This window comes from Bactrocera dorsalis, chromosome 4 (genome assembly GCF_023373825.1).
Source record: "Bactrocera dorsalis isolate Fly_Bdor chromosome 4, ASM2337382v1, whole genome shotgun sequence".
In the NCBI taxonomy this organism is placed as follows: Eukaryota; Metazoa; Arthropoda; class Insecta; order Diptera; family Tephritidae; genus Bactrocera; species Bactrocera dorsalis.
This window is the reverse complement of record NC_064306.1, coordinates 20833936-20855093: the sequence shown is the minus strand read 5'-3', so window position 1 is coordinate 20855093 and position 21158 is coordinate 20833936. Positions and strand designations below refer to the sequence as shown.

General features: G+C 36.9%; 5 protein-coding genes across 7 annotated transcripts; 2 read left to right on the top strand and 3 right to left on the bottom strand.

Moving 5' to 3' along the window:
* Window positions 1-5207: 5207 nt before the first annotated feature.
* On the bottom strand, window positions 5208-10183 carry LOC105226515 (bystin). The gene is made up of 7 exons (XM_011205412.4): window positions 9962-10183; window positions 9782-9902; window positions 9481-9715; window positions 8612-8776; window positions 6759-7151; window positions 6579-6698; window positions 5208-6518 (listed from the first exon to the last, which is right to left on the bottom strand). Exons 1-7 carry the CDS (start codon window positions 10088-10090, stop codon window positions 6371-6373), a joined length of 1311 nt encoding a protein of 436 aa, XP_011203714.1. The 5' UTR covers window positions 10091-10183; the 3' UTR covers window positions 5208-6370.
* Window positions 10184-10508: 325 nt separating this feature from the next.
* Window positions 10509-11732, top strand: LOC105226523 (40S ribosomal protein S6). Its single transcript, XM_011205425.4, has 3 exons — window positions 10509-10661; window positions 10882-11086; window positions 11145-11732. The coding sequence occupies exons 1-3, from the start codon at window positions 10656-10658 to the stop codon at window positions 11678-11680; spliced, it is 747 nt and encodes a 248-aa protein (XP_011203727.1). The 5' UTR covers window positions 10509-10655; the 3' UTR covers window positions 11681-11732.
* Window positions 11733-12218: 486 nt separating this feature from the next.
* LOC105226531 (general vesicular transport factor p115) lies at window positions 12219-14955 on the bottom strand. Its single transcript, XM_011205436.4, has one exon. It carries the CDS (start codon window positions 14853-14855, stop codon window positions 12363-12365), a length of 2493 nt encoding a protein of 830 aa, XP_011203738.2. The 5' UTR covers window positions 14856-14955; the 3' UTR covers window positions 12219-12362.
* Window positions 14956-16587: 1632 nt separating this feature from the next.
* Window positions 16588-19312, top strand: LOC105226549 (protein DENND6B). Its single transcript, XM_011205471.4, has 2 exons — window positions 16588-17792; window positions 18185-19312. The coding sequence occupies exons 1-2, from the start codon at window positions 16710-16712 to the stop codon at window positions 18959-18961; spliced, it is 1860 nt and encodes a 619-aa protein (XP_011203773.1). The 5' UTR covers window positions 16588-16709; the 3' UTR covers window positions 18962-19312.
* On the bottom strand, window positions 19229-20899 carry LOC105226536 (histone H4 transcription factor). Of its 3 annotated transcripts, none has more exons than XM_029551288.2 (3): window positions 20685-20816; window positions 19795-20111; window positions 19229-19728 (listed from the first exon to the last, which is right to left on the bottom strand). In XM_029551288.2, the coding sequence occupies exons 2-3, from the start codon at window positions 20002-20004 to the stop codon at window positions 19339-19341; spliced, it is 600 nt and encodes a 199-aa protein (XP_029407148.1). In that variant the 5' UTR covers window positions 20005-20111; window positions 20685-20816; the 3' UTR covers window positions 19229-19338. The 3 variants fall into 3 exon arrangements, with proteins under 3 accessions (XP_029407148.1, XP_011203752.2, XP_011203762.2); XM_011205450.4 differs by having other exon boundaries at window positions 19297-19728; window positions 20170-20899; XM_011205460.4 differs by having other exon boundaries at window positions 19297-19728; window positions 20788-20897.
* Window positions 20900-21158: the final 259 nt, after the last annotated feature.

Genomic DNA, 21158 nt, shown 5'->3' with positions numbered 1-21158 from the left:
TGTCGTGAAAGAACATGGAGAAGTTGTTGTTGTTGTTTTAGCGGTTAGCTAATCCCCGTTAGGATGGTAAGGGTTGTTTGTGTTGTCGTCGAGGTCATCTAACGGTAGGCCCAAGAAACGTGCTGTTTCGACGGGGTCGGACCAAAGGGAAGAGGGTGTTAGATGGGTATGGTTTGTGGGGCATGCAAAGAGGTGGCCAGTGTCATGCGGAGACTCGTTGCATGCAGGACATACATTGGGTATGTCGGGGTCGATTCTGGATAAGTAGGAGTTTAACCTGCTGAAGTATCCAGAACGAAGTTGCGCTAGGGTCACTCGCGTTGGCAACTGGAGCTCTTCGTCTGCAATAGGTGGTGGTTTGTCTCCAAGAAAGCCATTCACGGGAAGGGAGTCGGTGAAGGTGTTGATGGCTCCACTGTGAATGGCGGTCAGTGCCTGTCGAAAGTTAGTTGCGTCCGAAGTCTGGTCGGCGTACTGTTCAATGTCGTCGACATAGTCGAGGAATGACCTCTTGATGCTCCTGGGAGGCGGTTCCGCTCCAAGCAGATGGCTGCAGGGGTGATTCCTACGGAAGCAACCAAGCAGGAACTGCCTGGAGAGGAGTTGATTATGCTCCTTTACAGGAAGCATGCGCGTCTCATTATGGAGGTGTTCAACGGGAGACATCAAGAGGCATCCCGTCGTGGTCCGGAGTGCTGTATTTTGGCAGGTCTGAAGTTTCCTCATCTGCGTACCACTGCATCCAGGCGACCATATCGGTGCTGCGTAGTTGAGGACCGGCCGGCCGATTGCCTTGTATGTTGCCAACAACGTTTCTTTGTCTTTTCCCCATGTGCTGCCGGCTAGCGACTTGAGGATTTTGTTGCGGCTCTGTACCTTGGCGATAATCGCGGTCGTATGGGGAGAGAAGGAGCATAGACTATCGAAGGTTACGCCTAAAATCTTAGGGTTATTGACAGTCGGAATTTTGACGCCATCGACTGCAATATTAAGTTCAAGTCTATACTCCTTCGTCCAGTTTGCGAATAAGGTCGCTGTGGATTTGGTGGGTGAAAGTTGGAGGTTTCGTGCAGTGAGGAAACGAGAAAGGTCGGAGAGGTAGCTGTTTACTTTCGAACACATGCCATCGATTCCATTGCCCGACGTCAATATCGTGCAGTCATCTGCGTACGAGGTTATGGAGACCCCCTCTGGTGGTTGAGGGAGTTTCGAGATATAGAAATTAAACAGTAGCGGGGAGAGGACACCACCCTGCGGAACCCCCTGTTTAATTCTTCTAAGTTTAGATGTTTCACCTCGAAATAGTACGGATGACTGACGACCGTTCAGATAGTTCATGGTCCACCTCTTAAGCCCTGGAGGGAGAGTGGTTTTTCAATGTCCTGCAGTAGCGTTGTGTGGTTGACCGTGTCAAAAGCTTTTGACAGGTCTAACGCTACGAGGATCGTTCTTTCGCAGGGTGGTTTCTGGTTGAGGCCACGAACTATCTGGGTGTTTATGACGCTAAGTGCTGTGGTGGTGCTGTGCACTTTGCGGAAACCATGCTGGTGGCTGGCTAGGCTGAGGTGGTGAGTGAAGGTCGGGAGTAACAAGGCCTCTAGTGTCTTCACTACTGGGGAGAGGAGAGTTATCGGTCGATAAGATTCCCCTTTGTTGGCGGGTTTCCCAGGTTTCAGTAGTGGGACCACTCTTCCGACTTTCCACACATCGGGTATTTGAAGAGTGGTGAACGACAGGTTGAGGATTTTGGTGAGATATTTTACTCCCGTCGAGCCTAGATGCTTTAACATTAGCATGTTGATTCCGTCTGGGCCGATGGATCTGGAGGATTTTGCCTTGTTGATGACACCCTGAACCTCCTCATCGGTGAAAGTAAGTGGCGCGCAGTTGTTTGGCATTTTGCGCAGCCGTCGGTTAACACATCTCTTGGCCTTGTCTACCGAAGGGTGCAGTGTAAACTGCCGGCTAAAGTAGCTCGCGCACTTCTTCGGGTCCGAAGAGGCATGACCATTGAATTGAACTTCAACTCGGTCGTCATGTCTCTTCGGATTAGACAAAGCTTTGACAGTAGCTCAAAGCTTACTCACAGCGGTGGAAAGGTTGCAGGACTTCAGGTGCTCTATCCATTTCGTCCGCTTATGTTGATTTACCATTTGCCGAATCTCCAAATTGAGATCCCTTATTCGGGGATCCCCGGGATCGGCATGGCGTAAGGTGTCGCGCTCATTAGCTAGAACTGCTGCTTCGGCTGGGAAATTGGGGCGGATTTCCGCTATTCTTCCAGCCGGGATGAAGCGAGCGGTAGCTGCTGCGATCACCTTGCGGAATTGACGCTCGCCAACGCATACGTCCGTAGGAATGGGTAGAGCGTTGAAGGTGCTCTCGGTAAATTCTGTGAAGCCGACCCAATTAGCTTTTTTAAAGTTAATGAAGGTGCGGTTGTCCACAGAAACGAAATCAGGAGGCTTCTCGATCGAGATAATTATGGGCAGATGGTCTGATGCGAGGGTTAGCATAGGTCGCCAGGTTATGCTATTTATCAGACCACCGCTAGCAATGGTAATATCTGGCGAGCTATTACAGGTGCCCGTAACTCTGGTGGGGGCTTCGTCATTCATTGTGCAGAATGTCGAATCGTCAATCTGTTCCGCCAGCTCCATCCCCCTACGATCATTTGACAGGCAGGAATGCCAAAGATCGTGGTGCGCGTTAAAGTCGCCTAGTACCATACGGTTTTCACCACGAAGTAGCGCACCTATATTCGGGTGATATCCTGTAGGGCAACATGTAACTGGGGGGATGTATATATTAAATATTTCGAGCTCGACATCGCCTGACCGGATAGCTATGCCCTGACATTCTAGGGTAGTATCCCTGGGGTCGATGTCTTCTTCGATTAAACGATACTGCACGGTGTTGTGCAATATGAAGGCTAGGCCACCACCACTATCTCGCTCGCGATCTTTACGTATAACGTTGAAACCTGCACAACTCAGAAGATCTGAGCGGCTGTTTAACTTGGTTTCTTGGACCGCAGCTATCGATACACGTTCCCGATTCATAAGTGCAACTATCTCCTCGATCTTGCTCTGGAGTCCGTTGCAGTTAAATTGAAGGAGTCGGGTTTGTCGCGGGTGTCCGTGGGTGATCCTGGGGGTGAGGGAGTGACGTGTTGGTGGTGTTTGTTGCAGCTGCAGAACCCGCAGGGGCGGTTGTCGCACTGGGGTGTTGGATGGCGACGCCACTGTCGTGAGTTGCGGGGGCAGACTCCTACAGCATGGGGCAACGTAGGAATCACTCCACTCACGTGTGGTGCGCAGGCCGGAACACGTCGGGAAATGACACCAGCCAGCGCAGGAATTGCACTTAACTGATGTGACATTCCGACGTTTGACGGCCTGACACACGGAACAGACTGTGCGAGGAACCAAGAGTTGCTGATTGGTTCTCGCACGAGGATTGGAGCGGGATGAAGGTTGGGGCCGGGGACAAGTCAATTGGCCACTCTGGTTGAGTGGCGGCGCGGCGCGCGAACTATGTGCAGATTGCACAGCCGTAGAGGCTTGTATCGCAGTATTGCGCAGGCAACATGGGGCCACGTAACGCGTGGTCCACTCCCTGTGGGTCTTAAGGCCTGAGCAGATCTTAAGATAGCTCCATCCAATACATGTTTTACACCTAACCAAGGTGGAGTGTGGATGGAGCCTTTAATGCAGATGCAGCAGAAAAACTGCTCCGGGCCCGGGTTGGAATCACTGTCAGCTAGAGTCAGAAGGATACGGAGCAACCCTGCTGCAAGGCATTGCTCCAATGACGACAAACACAAATTAATACTCACCGATCCAAACGGGGTTAGATCGCCGAAACAACAGCCCTTGGTCGGATAAAATCCGAGTCAATTCCGATGCGTAGGCTGTCTTGGGAATTGATAACATGGAGAAGTAATTACTTATGGTATCTTGTTTAATTTCTGCTCGATTTTCACAGAAGAAGCCGTGGCAATATTCAACGCGATGCTTTATTTCGTACGAAATAAAGGAAAATTTATAATTTGCTCTGACAGTATGTCATGTTTTCAAGCGATTAAGGGATGTAATCAAACCAACCCCGTTATTGAAAACATTCGAGACATCCTTACTTCACACCCCCAGAATATCAAAATCATGTGGTTCCCCGGTCACGCAGATATAAAGGGCAACACCATTGCCGATAAGATCGCTAAAGATATGGTTCTTACACCTACCATAACTTCCAACGTTCTTTTTAAAAGGGATATCTACTGGATTATAAATAATGAGAGGCAAAAAAAATTGCTATCCGAGTGGAGCCGATATAGCCATCACTACTCCTCAATCAATCCCAGTCGTACAAAGCCCTGCTTCTCTCTGACCATGCCGACAAATTACATTACTCCATATACTCGTCTCCGGCTTGGCCACACGATTATTACAACCTCTCATTTGCTTCAAGGCGCTACTCCTAGTTGCTGCCCGTTCTGCAACTTTTCACTTAGCATTAACCACCTCTTGGATTGCTGCCCGAAACTTGACGCCCAAGGACTACACTATTTCAATGATATTAATCCTACACAGCTGTTAAAAAACCCGACTGACAATAATATTAGCAAGATATATAACTTCCTCAGAGAGACCGACCTACTCCGACGCATTTGAAACCGCCCTAGTCAACATGCCAGCCGAAAGCCTCCGATGCTAGCGCTGCGTTATCTTTAGTTTATGTAATAATTTATTGTTATGTAAACTTTTATAAAATAAAATAAAATAAAATAAATAAATAAATAATGGTTTCTTAGCTATAGATATATTATACTGAAGATGAACATAGTTCATAACCGGTTTGACGCCCTTTTAGGCCAATCCTTAACACTTCTATCTAGATTTGGTCCCGTGCGACTTCTTATTTTAAAATTTAAAAGTCACTCGCCGCTCATTTTTATTTGTGACAAAGTAACTGCAAAGGCCTACTTTACAGACTACCAAAAAAAAAGTATTTTTCAAACGCCGTTCATATAGGTTTCATATACTTATCTCACAAACCATTAAAGCTATGTATATGCCCAGCGCAAATTTCCTCCTCTTACCTCATTCCCTCATAATAGTTACTTATGTTAAAAACTATTAACAACTATAAGCAACTCGCTAAAGAAATATCTCAGGAGCAACAAATATTATAACAAATATGGAATCTAAGGGTTTCAAAATAAGCGTTGTAATTGGACTCAATTTATATTTTAAGATAAATTATTGAATAGAAATTAAGAACTTGTTAGTAATTTCAAAAATATTACATAACTGTATTTTTTGTACATCTTGCATATTACAAATGTTATTAAAGTACAAAATGTGTTTCGGTATTAATAGTAACTGCCAGCTATCAGAAAGAATCCAAAAATTGTTCAGTTATTTTCACAAAAAGCGAACCAATGACAAGGTAAAAACCAGAAAACTAGCTGAAATTAGGGAGTAAATCTGAGTACAACCACACTATGTTGTAGCTTGAATTAACCAATAGAATTTTAAATAATTTATTCTCTAAGATAAGTATATGATATTTTGAGCTAAAGCAAACGACTGAAAGAAACCAACGAATTCATATTCATAATAAAAAATAATAATATTATATAATATGTAATTAATATATATGCATATTCATTATTATGTTACCATTTACTTCGAATTCTAATAAGTCCAAACACTAACATTTTGTGTAGTTGTAGTTATGTAACTAATATCTGATTTGTTTCTTAACAATTCAAAACTATTAGAAATTAATGAAATTAAGGTATGTTTTCTTATGACAGCAACTAATTTCGACTAGTAAAAATTTCATTATTAGAACTTAAGGGATCGTCTTATTGTGACTTCTACAGTTTTTCGTAAAAAAAAGCTTCCATAGCGTTATAGAGAATGACGATTAAAATGTTCTCTCCAATTTTGAACTAGATAAACAAAACACTTTCTTTGAGAGTGGAAACCGTTTAGAAAAACACCATTGTGAGAAAAACGCGTTTATGTGTTGGAGTCGCTATGTTCCCCACTCTGTTCCGTTTCTACATGAAACGCTGTAGTGACCGTAATAATTTGTATTTCGTTTTCAAAATTTGAGAGAATGTTTACTACAGTGCATACTATCCGATAATGTATGTATAATATATAATAATATTATCCTTTTTTCGAAAATTTCACACTGAGACGACCCCTTAACAGCTCACTCTGCTTTTTACGCTCTCATTTTGTCCTCTCTTCTACTAGTTTTCAGATTAATGAAAACTTTTCTAGAAATTTTGGTTAATTATTGATAACTAGCAATAAATACAGAATCACATTTATATGCTATACGTTGAACATGTTTACTCATAGCAAACATCTTTATCAGTGTACATTTCTACTGGCATTGCAGCAGTCTCATTGCTATATTCCATCATTTCAATATCTCTACAACTTGATGCCAAAAGTTCTCTTCGAATTTCAGGTGTAATCTTTGGGTGTGATTGCTTTCTGTAATAATAAAATTGAAATATATGAAAATGGATTGAACGAACGAACAATGTTGTTTACCTTAATAAATTAAGCAAAGCTTCTTTTTGCTCGGAAGAAATGTCGTTCTTATAACGTTGTGCAAATGTTAATAAGCTTTGATGCCACAATACAGGCATTTCACGTTTATCATTTTCAAATCTGCATACATATATTGATAGAAATGTATTATAAATAATAAGAAACAATGTAAGGTCTTACCTAATAAAATGGAATACGGCGGCATCGATAACACGGTAAGGTAATGCATAACGCTTGTCAAGGAAGTAGCGAATAAATATTGAATTTGCTCCTGTATATCCCATTTCACATATTTTGAGTAAACATGCTGACGAATGCAATACGGGAATCGAACTGCGTGCGATGACGCTTCCAAATATAATTGCTTCTCGCAATGTGCAATCGCCAGCCTCTAACAAAGGAAGTATTATACCTTTCATAAAAGCAGCTGGTTTGAATAGTGCTTTTTTTAAAGCATTGTACAAATGCATATTAAGTTTTTTATATTCACAAAGATCGTCTCTTATCCGCGGCAACAAAACCAAATTATAAAACCGCTGAGCCATTGCGTGCGAGAGAACTGAACAAAATATACTGAAATAATGTTAAATAGTAATACTGTTCAAAATTGTAACTCCATAAATAAGTGTATACATAAGTATATGTATATGCGTTTCGTTGATTAAGTACTTATGTTTACATATTTTATGTTTATACTCGTAAATAGAAGTTCAAAACGCTGTTAGGTAGCCAATGGAGATGAGGCGGTTTACTAATATTTGAATGCTAGCAGTGTTAAACAATTTTCAGAATACAGTGAACCAAACAAAACTTGTACAGAGACATGTTTTGACTTTGAAATGACTATTCCCTTAAACAATTTTAGGTTTTAAGCTACAACCAAATATTTAATCTTTGAGCACCCATAGAAACTTTTCAATAAAAGAGAAAGCACATCGATTACTGCGGTCCAAAAAAACCAAAACTAAATATCTATAATTAATAAGATAGCGTTTCTCAAGAAATTCGTTTGGTACTAAGTGACTTTAAAGCGCCGAGCGATCTTTGGCATTCTAGTCTGTTAAACGATTGCAATGATAGACGATGTACATGAAATAGCTCGCCTAGAGTTTTTAGCATCACGTTTTAGCTTATGCCAACTAGAGCCTTTTTTTCGGTGAAAATGGGCGCAGTCTTTTGTACCACATCTTTTGACCTTATATCCTTTAATGAGCATTTCTTTTACAAATTATTAGTTGCCAATCACTTTATGACCAACACTAATCTACCATCATGTGACGATCCTATCGGCATTAATACCTTACTTCTTACTTTTGGACCACCACTCTCTATGTTTCACTTTATAATTTCGTTGGTATAATCAACACATTAACAAGTGGTTGCAGTCTGACTTAGACTAAGTCTAAGTTGGTACTCATATTTGCTTCTCGAGTCTGAAACTTTTTTTCATATTTTTCAGAATTTCTTCATAATTTGGTGATTTATAGTTACTTTGGAAATTTTCATCAATCAACGCAAAACTTTCCCAAGCTTCAGTTTCCAAACAGGTCTTGATAAAATATGTATGTTCCATTAATTGTCGTGCTGAAGCCTCATTAAACATTCAACCTCTCAATATTTCCTTATTAAATTACGGAAACTTTCTAAATATATAGTCTACTGCTTTGAAAACTTCCTTTATCACACCTAACTTAGATTGGAAAATGAGGAATGCACCGCGACCTATGGCCTATTGTTCCCTATCTACATCATGTTTTAAATCACTGAATAAATTTTGAGGAAATTACATTTGCCTAGATTTTTACTCTCCCATTCAATTCCACCGGTAGAATATACCTAAATCGGGAAATTTGGCGACAACATTGTTGATGAGTGATGAATAAATCAGTATGGTATATTGTATGTGTTCATGGCTATATATTTTCAAATTAACTATTGACTTTTTTCGAAAGATATTTAAATGTGGTAAAAATAAATTAAAACGCAAATATATATTTACGTACACACTTTTACACTTTCGTAGATGTACATACCGTGTTCCTTGAAACATAGCTGCAGCACTCCAATTATGCGGTTCCGTTATAAATAAAATCTGCTCCCAATTTCGTAGTCTTGGAATAATTTTAAATGCTTTCGGAACTTTCCCACTTCGATACCGCTTCATTACATCTCTAACTCCTTCATACATTTCTCGAACCCTAAAAAGACATTTTTTGTAACATTAACTAAATTTCAATTTCAATTTCTCCAATCTGTAACTTGAGTAAATATTAAGATTTATAGGAACTCGATTCTCTCCCACTAAATCCACAGCGACCATATTCACGAACTGTACGAAAGAGTATGGACTGGATATTAAAATCACAGATTAAGATCTAAAGAGTTAGATGTTACATTCGACAGCACACTGTTAGCAACAAACTAGGCAATGGGCCGGTCGGTCATGAACTACGTCGCACCAACATGGTCGCCTGGATATAGTGACGCAGACGAGGAAGTTTGAAAGATGTCTCTTGATGTCTCGGTTCGAACATTTGCGCAGCGAGGCCCACATGCTTCGCATCAAGCGGGCACTAGACAACCGCTACAACACATCAAATTAAGAGTTTGTGGTAATGTTTTTTATCCCATTGAGTAAAAAATGAAATGATTCCTTACTTAAACAAAAATTCCACACATATCTGCATTAAAAATTTCAGCTGAAAGTTTGAAAAGCGTAATAGGAGATAATATGAAAAAGATTTTAGATCTTACGCACTTTAAGAAATTAAGTTTAAGAAGGTACAATAAGGTGGTTCGATGAATTTATTCAATCTCCCCAATTTTTTTTACCATTAAAATATAAAAATCTATTACTCCTATTTTAGCCAACCAAATACAAATTAAAAAAAAAAAATCTTACCGGGGGTCTATATCCTCTATATTAAGAGATCCATTATCAGTGAGTTTACTCTGAATATCTTGTTGTTTTTCTTGGATTTTTTCCAGTATGATGTCAGATAATTTTAATGTTCGTTTTCCTTCCTGAGGATTTTGAAAACGTTCGAATGCTTTGGCATCTTCTTCATCGATTTCTAAATTATCCATAAAGTCATTTTCAGTGACATCTTTATTTTCGTCCTCTTCAGCAATTTCTCCTAAAATATTTGTTGATTTCACCAAAAGTAAGTTTATATGCATTACTATTGTTTACTTTTACTAACCTATGTTGACATGAGTGTAGGCTTTTTTCCCCCCTAGGCTAGGGAAATTATCATCGTTAAGTTCCAACTGTTGGGCTTTCGCAGCATCTAAAATTTTTTTGCTTGTTTTGCTATCTAGCACCTGAAATAATTGAAATCCACTAAAATGAATACCTTTAGAAATTTCAAAGTTTTACTAACCGAACTTTCTTCTGCGCGCAAATGAAACTTATCTTTGTTTTTTCGTTTCGTTATTTTACCCTGAACTAATTGCTTCTCCAAAGCTACATTTTTATTTTGAACTAAATTGGCTTTTTTTGGCTTAACCATACTGTTTTATTATTATTCCAAATTAATTTTGAGAGCTCTTTATAAAATCACACGTGCGTTTATTGTTTTTCTAGTTTTGACTTAAAAATGACATTGCTGTCATTAGAAGAATAATAATGTTTTTGTTAGTGCTGCCGTTTAAAGGTACAAATACGAATTTTTGCTATGTAAGTCAACTATGGGTTAAGTCATACGTTAATTATTAGAAAGTGCTATCAGAGATTTCTATTCAAATTTCAATGAGTTTATTTACTTGAAAAAACCCTGAAATATGACTAATTTTAAAGAGATTGAATTAGTTGTAAGAAATTAATATTGTACGCAGATATTGTTCAAATTATTTCTTGACAGCAAGTGAAATTTTCTGCGAAATACTTAACTTCCTCAATAAATAAATGCCATAAATTTTACATTTGAGTGGTTGAACTGTCTTATCGACAATAATATACTTAAGAATACAACCCTGTAACTATTGTGAATTTTTTTACTTGTCATCCACCCGAGATTGCCGAGCATACTTTGCTTTCCCTTTTCTGTTCGGTGTTCCATGAATTTGGATTGAAAAATGAAGGTGTGTTAATATTTTTTAGAAAAATATAGTTAAATAATGTCTTTTAGACGGAATTTAATAAGAAAACATATTTCTAATAACGTGCTTTAGAGTTGAAGGGTAGATTTTTTAATTATACTCCAGTGATCATAGAGATAAAAGTTGATCTAATTTTGTCGTAATACTGGACTGCATACAAAGATATGATAGTGTATAATTTACAAAAGTCTTCAATTTGCAGCTTAACGTATCTTTCCCGGCAACAGGATGCCAAAAGTTATTCGAAGTTGTGGATGAACATAAGCTTCGTGTGTTTTATGAGAAGCGTATGGGACAAATTGTCGAAGCTGATGTTCTCGGTGATGAGTGGAAAGGATATCATCTTCGTATCGCCGGTGGTAACGATAAACAAGGTTTTCCTATGAAACAAGGAGTGCTTTCGCATGGTAAGTAATAATATATATACTTTTTTATACAAAAATTAACAATGTATTATATTTTAAGGTCGTGTTCGTCTTCTATTGAAGAAGGGTCATTCTTGTTACAGACCTCGCCGTACTGGTGAAAGGAAAAGGAAATCAGTCCGTGGTTGCATTGTAGACGCAAATATGTCGGTTTTGGCTCTTGTTATTGTTAAAAAAGGTGAACAAGAACTACCTGGACTGACTGACACAACTGTTCCTCGACGACTTGGTCCAAAACGTGCCAGCAAGATCCGCAAACTTTATAATTTAACCAAGGATGATGATGTTCGTCGCTTTGTAGTTCGTCGCCCTTTGCCCGCCAAGGATAATAAAAAAGCTACATCTAAAGCACCAAAAATTCAGCGTTTGGTTACTCCAGTGGTGCTTCAAAGGAAACGTAGACGCACTGCTTTGAAGAAGAAACGTCAAGCAGCCTCCAAAGAAGCCGCAGCTGATTATGCTAAATTGTTAGCACAACGTAAGAAGGAATCTAAGGCTAAGCGCGACGAAGCTAAGAGACGTCGTTCTGCTTCCTTAAGAGAATCAAAGAGCTCGATTTCGAGTGACAAAAAGTAAATAATTTTTACCGACTTGTGTAATAAAGGTTAAACTATATTAACTTGGAAAACAGTTTATTTTTGTATTTATATTCTTTACTCTTAAATTGGCTTGATAACTAACGAATACCGGTTTTAACACATTTGAACGCTTTTCCAACGTTAAATTAAAATATAGATTATAATAATTTTCTTCTTCCACCCTTATATTTCAATGAAGAAAAGGGCCACCGGGAAGATACAAAAGAATTATCCACAACAGCCGGTTCTACGTAAAGGGTGCAGTCACATTTATATCCGATTATAACCGCAGCATTCCCTTAACGATATCAGAAATATTTAACCAAGGAACAATGCTCACTAACTTCAGTATTACAGAATACTTTTTTTTTCTTAAAAGTTCCATTCTTATCTACAAGTAATTTACGAGCCTTTTAAGTGAACACTCAAATTTTTATCTGGTCAGGGATTGTCACTGTATACATATAAACGGACGGAGTTTAACTTCTAGTTCATCTGCACAACATTACAGACAAATTATATTAAAAGAGCGTAAAAACGGTTTATGCATTTACTTTTATGTATATTAATGAGGAATGATGCTTAAATAATATTTATAATAAACTTTTAGAATTGTACATTATATATATTTTCGGATGAACCATGAATTAATTTCTAATAATTTATATCCGTAAATTAACTTATACATTCAAATTAGGATTTTCTTGATTGCCTACATCGTCTGTGTTATTCTCATTGTCATTTTCAATAGGTAAACCTGCTGACCGCATTTGCTGCTCATATCGATTGATTTTATTTTCTTGATCAGTCAAGAGCTCAAGTAGATCCTCTTGATCCTTTTGTAATTTTTGAAGTTCGTCGTTTGCTGTGTTAGCGCGGTGCACTTCATCTTCCAGTTGATGGCGCAATGTTTCAAATTCACGAGTTATTCTAATGTTTTCTGCACAATATAGATTCGTCTGGAATTGAGCTGCACTTAATGCATTAACCGGTGTATCGTCTCCTGACGGGGAAGTGCTGTTCTGTGCGGCTCCTAACTGGGCTTTTAGCAATGTATTTTGATCAGATAATTGTTTATTAAGGCTTTCTACTTTAGACAGTTTTAGTTCGAGTTCCTCATTTTTTATTTCGAGTCGTCTTGAATTTTGTTGCAGCAAATTAATTTGGCCATCAAGATCTCGAATGATGCCTTTATATTGTGCTACAAGCGCAGAAGCTTCAGAGCTGAGTGTTAATTCCGTTAATTCTATACCATTGACATCAAAGCCGCTTACGATTTTTCCTATTAACGCTTCCAATCCTTTATATAACTTACAAAATTCGTAATCCAGCAAAAGATCAGAGGAGGCCTTTACTCTAATCTGAGGTTGTTTGCATGCTCGATTATAAGCTTCATGTCTTGATACTTCGCTAAGTTTATTACAAAAAGTTTCTTGCCCTATACGTTTAATTATCAATTGGCAGATATCATCTCGTTTTTGACTGACAAGGGTGTTATCATTAAACTGAATACAAATTCCCATGAGGAACGCGCATAACCCTTGTATCAAATACTCATTTTCATCGTGTTCATTTGCACTAATTTGCGCCGTCAAATATGCCATTGTACCACTTGTGCTGAGAAAAGTTTTAACGGCGTTGGGGCAATGTGCCAACCACATGCTCAACAACATCAGAAGACCAACTTTACTTTGCAACTTATAACTATCTTGCTGAAGTAAATTTGTACATTGTTCCAATAGAGTAATCGGATTTCCTCCTCTGGGACTAGCTAAAAGAACGCGCAACAGTTCTTCTTTCTGTGCAACACTATCGACAAGTCCATGCATAAGAGCTACTGCAGAAAACCAATTGGCAAGTGAATCGGATGAAAAGAGGCCCACACATAACAATTGACCAGTTGAATGACTACTCACTTCAGATTCAGAAGAGGGTAATAACGTTTGTACGACAGCTTGATGGCTCTCCTCGTTCCGAAAAAGGTAGCATTGAAAGCAATATAATACAGCACATCTAAGTGCTAATATCTGCTTCTCGTTTATCATTGACATTAGAAGTACGACAATTGCTGGTCGAGGAGGATTACTAGGCGCCATAACCATGCTTAATTTATCTTGGTTTTCTTTATCACCTCGAACTATTTCAGCAACTGCATTTATAGTTTCAGTTAGTATATCAGCTGGTACTCCGCTGCCCATTAAAATGCCGCATAACAAATCGAGGAGATTCGATTTGCGCATAACTTTTTGGCAAGATGATACCACTTGCTGTTGATTACTTGGTGTAACTAAAGCACGAACTACTTGCAACATGCAATGTATATTAGAGACCTTTTGTGGGGACCACCCATTCTCTTCTGCTTCTTGGGTAATACTGAACATTGGTGATAGCCTTTGGATAAAGGATCCTTCCTTAAAAAATTGTTGATTACTGGAATTATTTTTTAACAAGTTCAATAAAAGTATTAAACAATCCTCAACAACAATGCCCCCGTCCGAACATCCCTCACTTTGAATAATTTCAAAAATTTTATCAAAGGCATTTTCAAAAGCAACTATCTTTTGTATATTTGAGTTCCCCTTTGTTAACTGAATTAGCAAAAGTAGTGCATCATTTCGAATAACTTCTCGGCTGTCTGAGAGTAAGTCCATTAATTTGGATACGCCCATAGGGCTTACCAAAATAATTTCTTGTAAATCACGAGTTTTATTTGCAATCAACGTAGTAATGAGTTGAATTGCGGAACGCCGAACACGAAAATCATATTCTTCTAAGTAAGTCATAATTAAAGTAACATGGTCGTGTACTTTTATAAACATTTCAGTAAATTGCTCTCCAACATTTACTGAAACGGCTGGGTTATCAGTTTCTTCATCGAACTCTTCAGCAGTTGTTATATTACACAAAGTATCTAGGGCATAGCTAATGATTTCTGAATCTTGACTATCATGTTTGAGGATCTGGACCAATGCTGACATTCCTTGTGCTCCAACTTCAATACGATATTTTCTGGATAGCGCTTTCAAAGCCCGACAAGCATCACGACGATCGTCTAATAACGTTGAACTTAATACACGATCAACTAATTTTTCAACGGTTTCTGCTGCACTAGGTTGATGACCAGGTTCAGTACTTCCAAGCACTGTTTTAAAGCCGCTTTTAAGGAACTCCATCGGCCTACTTTATTTTCATACACAAGAGCTACTAAAGTCAGCCAAAACAAAAAAATACCAATTAATGCAATCTGCCACGATAAATGTCCACGTCTAATGACAAGTCAAGTACAGGTATGTTAATGATATTTGACCTTCATGTGCTGAACACAATGACCGCGACAGACTGCAAACGACATCTGTCAAATATTAAAATACACACGTTCTTATGGACAGTTATTTTGACAGCTGCACGACTACACGACTGCAGGCCGACAGTTGTCGCTCAAGCAAACTTCAATATGTTTTTATATTTGCCAACGACAGTAGGACGACAGTAGAGTTGAAGGTAGATAAATGAGGTAGAGTGGTGATGCCACTAATATGTAAAATGTAAAATTATTCAAAGCTCTAAAAACCTTGGCGTTATTTTACAAATAAAAGCATAAAATAGCTCTATTACACCATTTGTAATAACAATTGATAATTTACAACAAATAAATTTACGTATTTACTTATTTTTTGCATAAAAAATTTCACTTTGAACAAAATATTAAAATTTCATTGAAGTGCAAGGTATTAGTATGGCCACAACGAAATTGTGTACATACAAAATGGACAGCTGTGTTGTTTTGTGTACATGCCGGTCATTGTTATGTTGCTGCCTCACAGATGTTCATGTAGTAGGATTCACAACGCCATTTTCAGTTCACTGTCGTGTTGCTACAGTCTGTCGAGGTCATTGTGTTCAGCACATCATATAAAAAATATTTTTTCCAAGGCAGAGAGTTTTCTTAAAAGTTAATATTTATAATTAAACATATATGTGTGTATTAAGACTGGGATTTAAAATAACATCCCCCTTTTTGTTTGCATGCAGCCATTTTGTTATTGTATGAATAAATGGTTTTAAACCAAAGTTAAGTATTGAAATAAGATTAATTTTGCACTATATAATTCAAAACAAATGTGGAAGGCATACCAGAGAACTTAAAAGATAGAGAAGGTGCAGGTTCGATCTCAAACATTTGATAGATTCGTGAAAGGGAATTCGCCGCATTTGTTAACATTGTAGGTCGAAATTCGCTTCACAATTTTAACATTGTTTACAATTCTCTCATATATTCTCACCGAGAATATGAAGAGACAGAAATATATGTATTTACGGCATATGATGGCAAGGCATATGTATATGCCGAAGCAGAGACTATGAAGAGACTCCCAACGAAGAACTTTACGTTCTCTGGTATTAGGTGGAAAAATCAGCAACTTTTGCACCGTGCAAGGGTTTTGCAAGAGCAAGAGAATACCCCTATATATCGAAAATGCGTTTTAAATATTTTTTTTGGTGCATTTTTTTTTTTTTTATGCTTTTGAATTAAGCAAATGAGACATACACGACATACGAAAACTCAAGTATATCGAGTAGGTCCCAACTGTAAATTATCCATGTAAAGCTCATTCTATGGAACATCATATATAGAGTATAGTAGAATACAGTTTTTCTGGCAAACCTTATAACTAATAAGTAATGCCCATATTATTTTATTATTATTCTTCAAATGCAATATTGGAATTTTGTTGACGTCCTGTATGCTTGGATTAAAATTTGTTCAAGTTTAGCCTTAATTAATGTTTGCGAGAATTTTAAACAAAGAGACACGTGAAAACCCTCTAATTCTTCAAAAGAAATTGTTTTCATAACTTTAAGAAAATCAAATCCTGTATTTAATCATTATTGCTGTTGGCAGCTCTAAATGTTGGCACTGAACATATATTTCAATTTTGACAGTAAATTTTATTTGATATAAACTTGTTCAATAAATCTAGACTCAAAAATAGCCACAAGTGAAAGTGCATCGATAAATTTGTAAAATGACAGAGAAATCTATATCAACAAATAATTTAACTGATAACAACGAATGTTTAAGAGTTACAAGTGAAATTAATACATGTAATGATATTAATCATTGGTCAAACTTTTCTCAATGGATTCATTGTATGTGTGTCATAACATTCGATCTGAACATAGGACAAGCTCTCGAATTTGTTTACCCACCTCAATTCGTACCTTCAGAGACTGAAACTGCTAATATATGTTATATGGCATTTCCGGATTCCAACTCCGGGTGTATGGGTGACACAAAATTTCATATGCGTCTTCGAAGGATACACAAAGAAAGTCACAACGGAAACTTAAAAAAAATTTTTCACTCATATAATTCGGATTGTATATCTGCACTCCGTGTAGACGAATCACATTACTGGGGGTTTGTGTATTTCCGCCAAAAGCGAGATGCTAATCTTCCGAGAGGTTATTTTCAAAAAAGTTTTATTTTGGTGACGCATCTTCCATTTTGTAACCTTTTCTATAATATTGTGGATCAACTGGCTCCAAAGTACTTTGAAAATGGCAACTCAATTATCGAAGAGGCTTGTGATCAAATAAATAGATTATGGCCCCCGTTACAAGCAGGTGTTTCCTTGGATTTACAGCTGTTTGATAACATTTATCAAATTAATATACCAACCATAAGTGGTAAAAAGTGCGGTATTGTTGGACAAAAAAATGATACATTTGGAAAAACTTCATTGAATGCTTTTTCCACGAAAATTTTGAACTCTGTTAATGAACTAGAATTATATCAATGTTTAAGTTTTACCTTGGAGAATTTGTATACTTTATGGGAATTAGTGTTAATTGCTGAACCTATTGTAATTGTTGGAACCTCACCCGCTGATTGCTCACATATGGTGCAGAGTCTTGTTTCATTAATAGCTCCAATTGAATATTGCGCTGAAGCACGACCTTATTTTACAATACATGACAGCGAGTTCAAAGAATTCACGAGAGAATATGGAAAAACGCCTCCACCTGTGATACTAGGAGTAACAAATCCGTTTTTCATAAAGTTACTGAAAGATTGGCCGCACATATTGCGACTAGTCGATAATCAGGTAAACACGTTTACATTTTTAATATATATAATGTATGTTTGTATACTCTCTCATCTTGTTGCTACAGTGTTCGAGATAAATATAGTGTTAAGTTAAATATATAAAAATGTAATGTTTGTCGTCTCTCCGCGTTGACAAGCGATAACTTAAGTAAAAAATAAATTTGTTATATACATATATTCGATTGAAATTATTGCTTATATGTCGGTGAATATGTAAAATGACTTCCTGAAATTAGTGAATATATAATGCATGTTGAATTCTTGCCCAACATTTTTAAATATTGTATAAAGTTTTTGAAGCCTTCAAATTGCGAGAGTATAAAATATTCGGTTAAACCCGAACTTAGCCCATTCCTACATGTTTGAATATGATTTTTAAAATATTTTTAGATTAATATGCAGCAACATCAGCAACTCCAAAAAAATATTAGAAATTCGGATTCTGTGACATCATTCAATTCAAGCAGTATAGGCAATATAAAAAAAGGATTACCTAATGCAAGCTCCTCTTTGGTACTAAATACAAGCGCAACTATTAGTGACGGTGCGCTCCCTGGATTGTACACGAAATATAAGCCTTTTCTTAAAAAAGACAAGAATTTAATTAAAAAAGTAATAGCGGGGGTTAAAACCAAACGACCTGATCATGTGCAAACAGCATTATTACGCCGAAATTTATTGGAACTTACGCAAAGTTTTATGATACCTCTGGAACGGTATATAGCTTCATTAATGCCCTTACAGAAAGATATAAGTCCATTTAAGTCCGCACCAAATGCAAATGCTTTTAAATTGGAGGACTTTTTAGCGACTATTGAACATTCCGGACCACATTTAACTTCGCCTTTAAAAGGCGATTGGAAAGGGTTATATCGTAGATTTTTCAAATCGCCAAATTTTCGTGGATGGTACAACTCAAGACATCGTGAACTACAATTAACCCTACAAGACTTGCAACTTCAAGCACTTTCGGTTGCGAACCTTGAAAAATGGGCGCACGATAAGCAAGAGGTAGAAATAATAGACATGATACTTAAATTAAAACAAAAAATGAATCTATATACCGATAACACTAATAATAGTGCTACTCAAGACCTAATACGTGCCCAAATTAATTGCATGAAAGATCTTCTACCTAATGACTTAAAAAATGTGGTTAATATTTGATTACTAAGCTGCCAAGTGAAGGAGCTACTGTTATAGGTTATTTTTTTTTTAGAAAGTTTTTGTTTTAAATAAATGTAGGTTAAGTTAAAGAATTTAAAAACACGTATTTTTTTATACAGGAATATAGTATATATTATCATAACTAATGAAATAAAAATATTCCTATTCTAGCAAACAACTGCATTAGATTTTATAAACGTACACATATTATTATATACTTAGATTGTTTACTTATAACATATTGTTATTAAATAAAACGATCTTGCGTAGGTATAGAGTTTAATAAAAATAATATACTCATCTAAATACCCATGGTACATAGTAAAATTGAGTCATGCTTAAAACTGTTAATATTTGTTTTTTGTTTTATTATGGAATCAACTCTCATTGCCCAAAGGCAATGATATAACAACTTCACCTACTAATTGTGCTTCATTTGGATCATTTGCAACAATTACACGTTGATCATGTTCGTTAGTCATAGAGACAATCTCATAACAACTACTATCTTGTGTTACATCAGATGCTTCCATGGCATGGGGTGACAAAATTTGTTTAGTTACTTCTAGGCTTTCAATTCGCAATGTTTCAAGTAAGTAAAAACCATTTTCATCAATACGATATGTAAACCGTTTATGTCCTGATGGTAGTTTAAAGTCATGTTTCTTGATCAAATGTTTTGACAGATATTTACTATGCTTGAATAATTTATCGCAGCAATGACACATGTAAATAAAAGGACTATTGCCATGAACTTCCAAACAATGCTGAAATTAAATGTTTGGAGATTGATATATTGAAAAATACAATAGAAATTAACGACATTGTCTTACTCGTCTTAATAAATTATATGTCCGGACAGCATAATTACAACCAGATTGCTGACAACGATGAACTTGATTGCTATGAATGTGATTCATATGTTTTTGCAAGTCACTTTTTCGTACACAACGATGTTCACATTCAGTACATTTGAAAGGCTTATCCTTCAGGTGCCGATAACGTATGTGTGTGGCTAATGAACTTGAAGATGGGCAGGACATATTACAAAGACTACACTTGTAACAATTTACGTGTTTTAAGAAATGGGATCTTAATAGTTTCTCTGTCGCAAAATATTTAAAACACTGGTCGCATTGAAACTTGTGAGCTAAAATTAAAAAAATTCTATAGTCAAATGTATATCTAATATTAAGTAAATTAAATACTATTATTTTCAGGTTGTCTTCTTAGATGATCAAATAGAGTAGTCCTAGTCCTAAATACTTCACCGCAGTGATAACATGCTAGTGATTTTTTATTCGCGTGAGTAAAGATATGTTCAATTAATCTATACTTATTTTCTAAATGCTTGAGGCATATGCTCCATTTGCATTTAACTTTTGGTCGCGTATCATTCGGAGATTTCTGGATCTCGTATTCAAATAATGCATGCTGAACAATGTGATCTTGAAATTCAACTATAGACACAAATGTTCTTTGACAATCGGTCCATTCACAAAGAAAGTTACTCTTCAAATCGGGAATCTTATCAGCTTCTTTTGGACGCGCACTGCATCTAGGAATATTTGGATTTTGCTCACATTCATATTTTCCTCTTACTACAAGTGAACTGTAATATCCATGATAATAAATGTGGCGCTTAATTTCTGTATAATCAGTGGTAAAAAAGTTGCATTTATTCCAAGGGCAATCAAATGTTTCGTTATCTTCTTCAACGTACATATCCAAATGTCTCTTTATATGCTCATTCAATTTCCAATCATCGTTAAACAGATCAACGCATTCTTTCCATTGACACGGCACCGGGGGAAACATTTGCTTACTTTTCTTTGCGGAAATCATTTTACTATTTGTTCAAATTTGCTAACTGCACTAAAATACTTGAATACATGTATTCCAGATGATGAATTTCGAGTAAAAATCGACTATTATCGATAAATATGATGAAGAGTTTTATAATCAGACTTTGTGTTCAAATGGTAGACAATTGAAAAATTTGACTGCGAAGTTTTGACATTTTTAGTGAACGAAAAACATTTACCCAACTGAGCTGGTGTAGAGTGCCAAACTGTAGCTTTTCTTCGGTCTTAAATAGGTAGTGAGGGTAGCATTATATATATATTTTCGTGATCTGGAGAACGTCAACTTTCCAGTGACACCCATTTTATCCCCGAAATCCGGAGATGCTATTCTA

Excerpts from the sequence above, each read along its gene's own strand:
- LOC105226515 (XM_011205412.4), bottom strand. The coding sequence starts at position 10,090 with ATGGTTAAGCCAAAAAAAGCCAATTTAGTTCAAAATAAAAATGTAGCT. Across the intron at positions 9,716-9,781 it reads CTACACTCATGTCAACATAG|GAGAAATTGCTGAAGAGGAC; the intron begins GTTAGTAAAAGT and ends CAAATATTTTAG. Across the intron at positions 8,777-9,480 it reads ATAGAGGATATAGACCCCCG|GGTTCGAGAAATGTATGAAG; the intron begins GTAAGATTTTTT and ends ATGTCTTTTTAG.
- LOC105226523 (XM_011205425.4), top strand. Across the intron at positions 11,087-11,144 it reads ACAAGGAGTGCTTTCGCATG|GTCGTGTTCGTCTTCTATTG; the intron begins GTAAGTAATAAT and ends TTATATTTTAAG.
- LOC105226531 (XM_011205436.4), bottom strand. The coding sequence starts at position 14,855 with ATGGAGTTCCTTAAAAGCGGCTTTAAAACAGTGCTTGGAAGTACTGAA.
- LOC105226549 (XM_011205471.4), top strand. The coding sequence starts at position 16,710 with ATGACAGAGAAATCTATATCAACAAATAATTTAACTGATAACAACGAA. Across the intron at positions 17,793-18,184 it reads TGCGACTAGTCGATAATCAG|ATTAATATGCAGCAACATCA; the intron begins GTAAACACGTTT and ends AAATATTTTTAG.
- LOC105226536 (XM_011205450.4), bottom strand. The coding sequence starts at position 20,806 with ATGATTTCCGCAAAGAAAAGTAAGCAAATGTTTCCCCCGGTGCCGTGT. Across the intron at positions 20,112-20,169 it reads AAGACAACCTGAAAATAATA|CTCACAAGTTTCAATGCGAC; the intron begins GTATTTAATTTA and ends TTTTAATTTTAG. Across the intron at positions 19,729-19,794 it reads CATATAATTTATTAAGACGA|CATTGTTTGGAAGTTCATGG; the intron begins GTAAGACAATGT and ends ATTTAATTTCAG.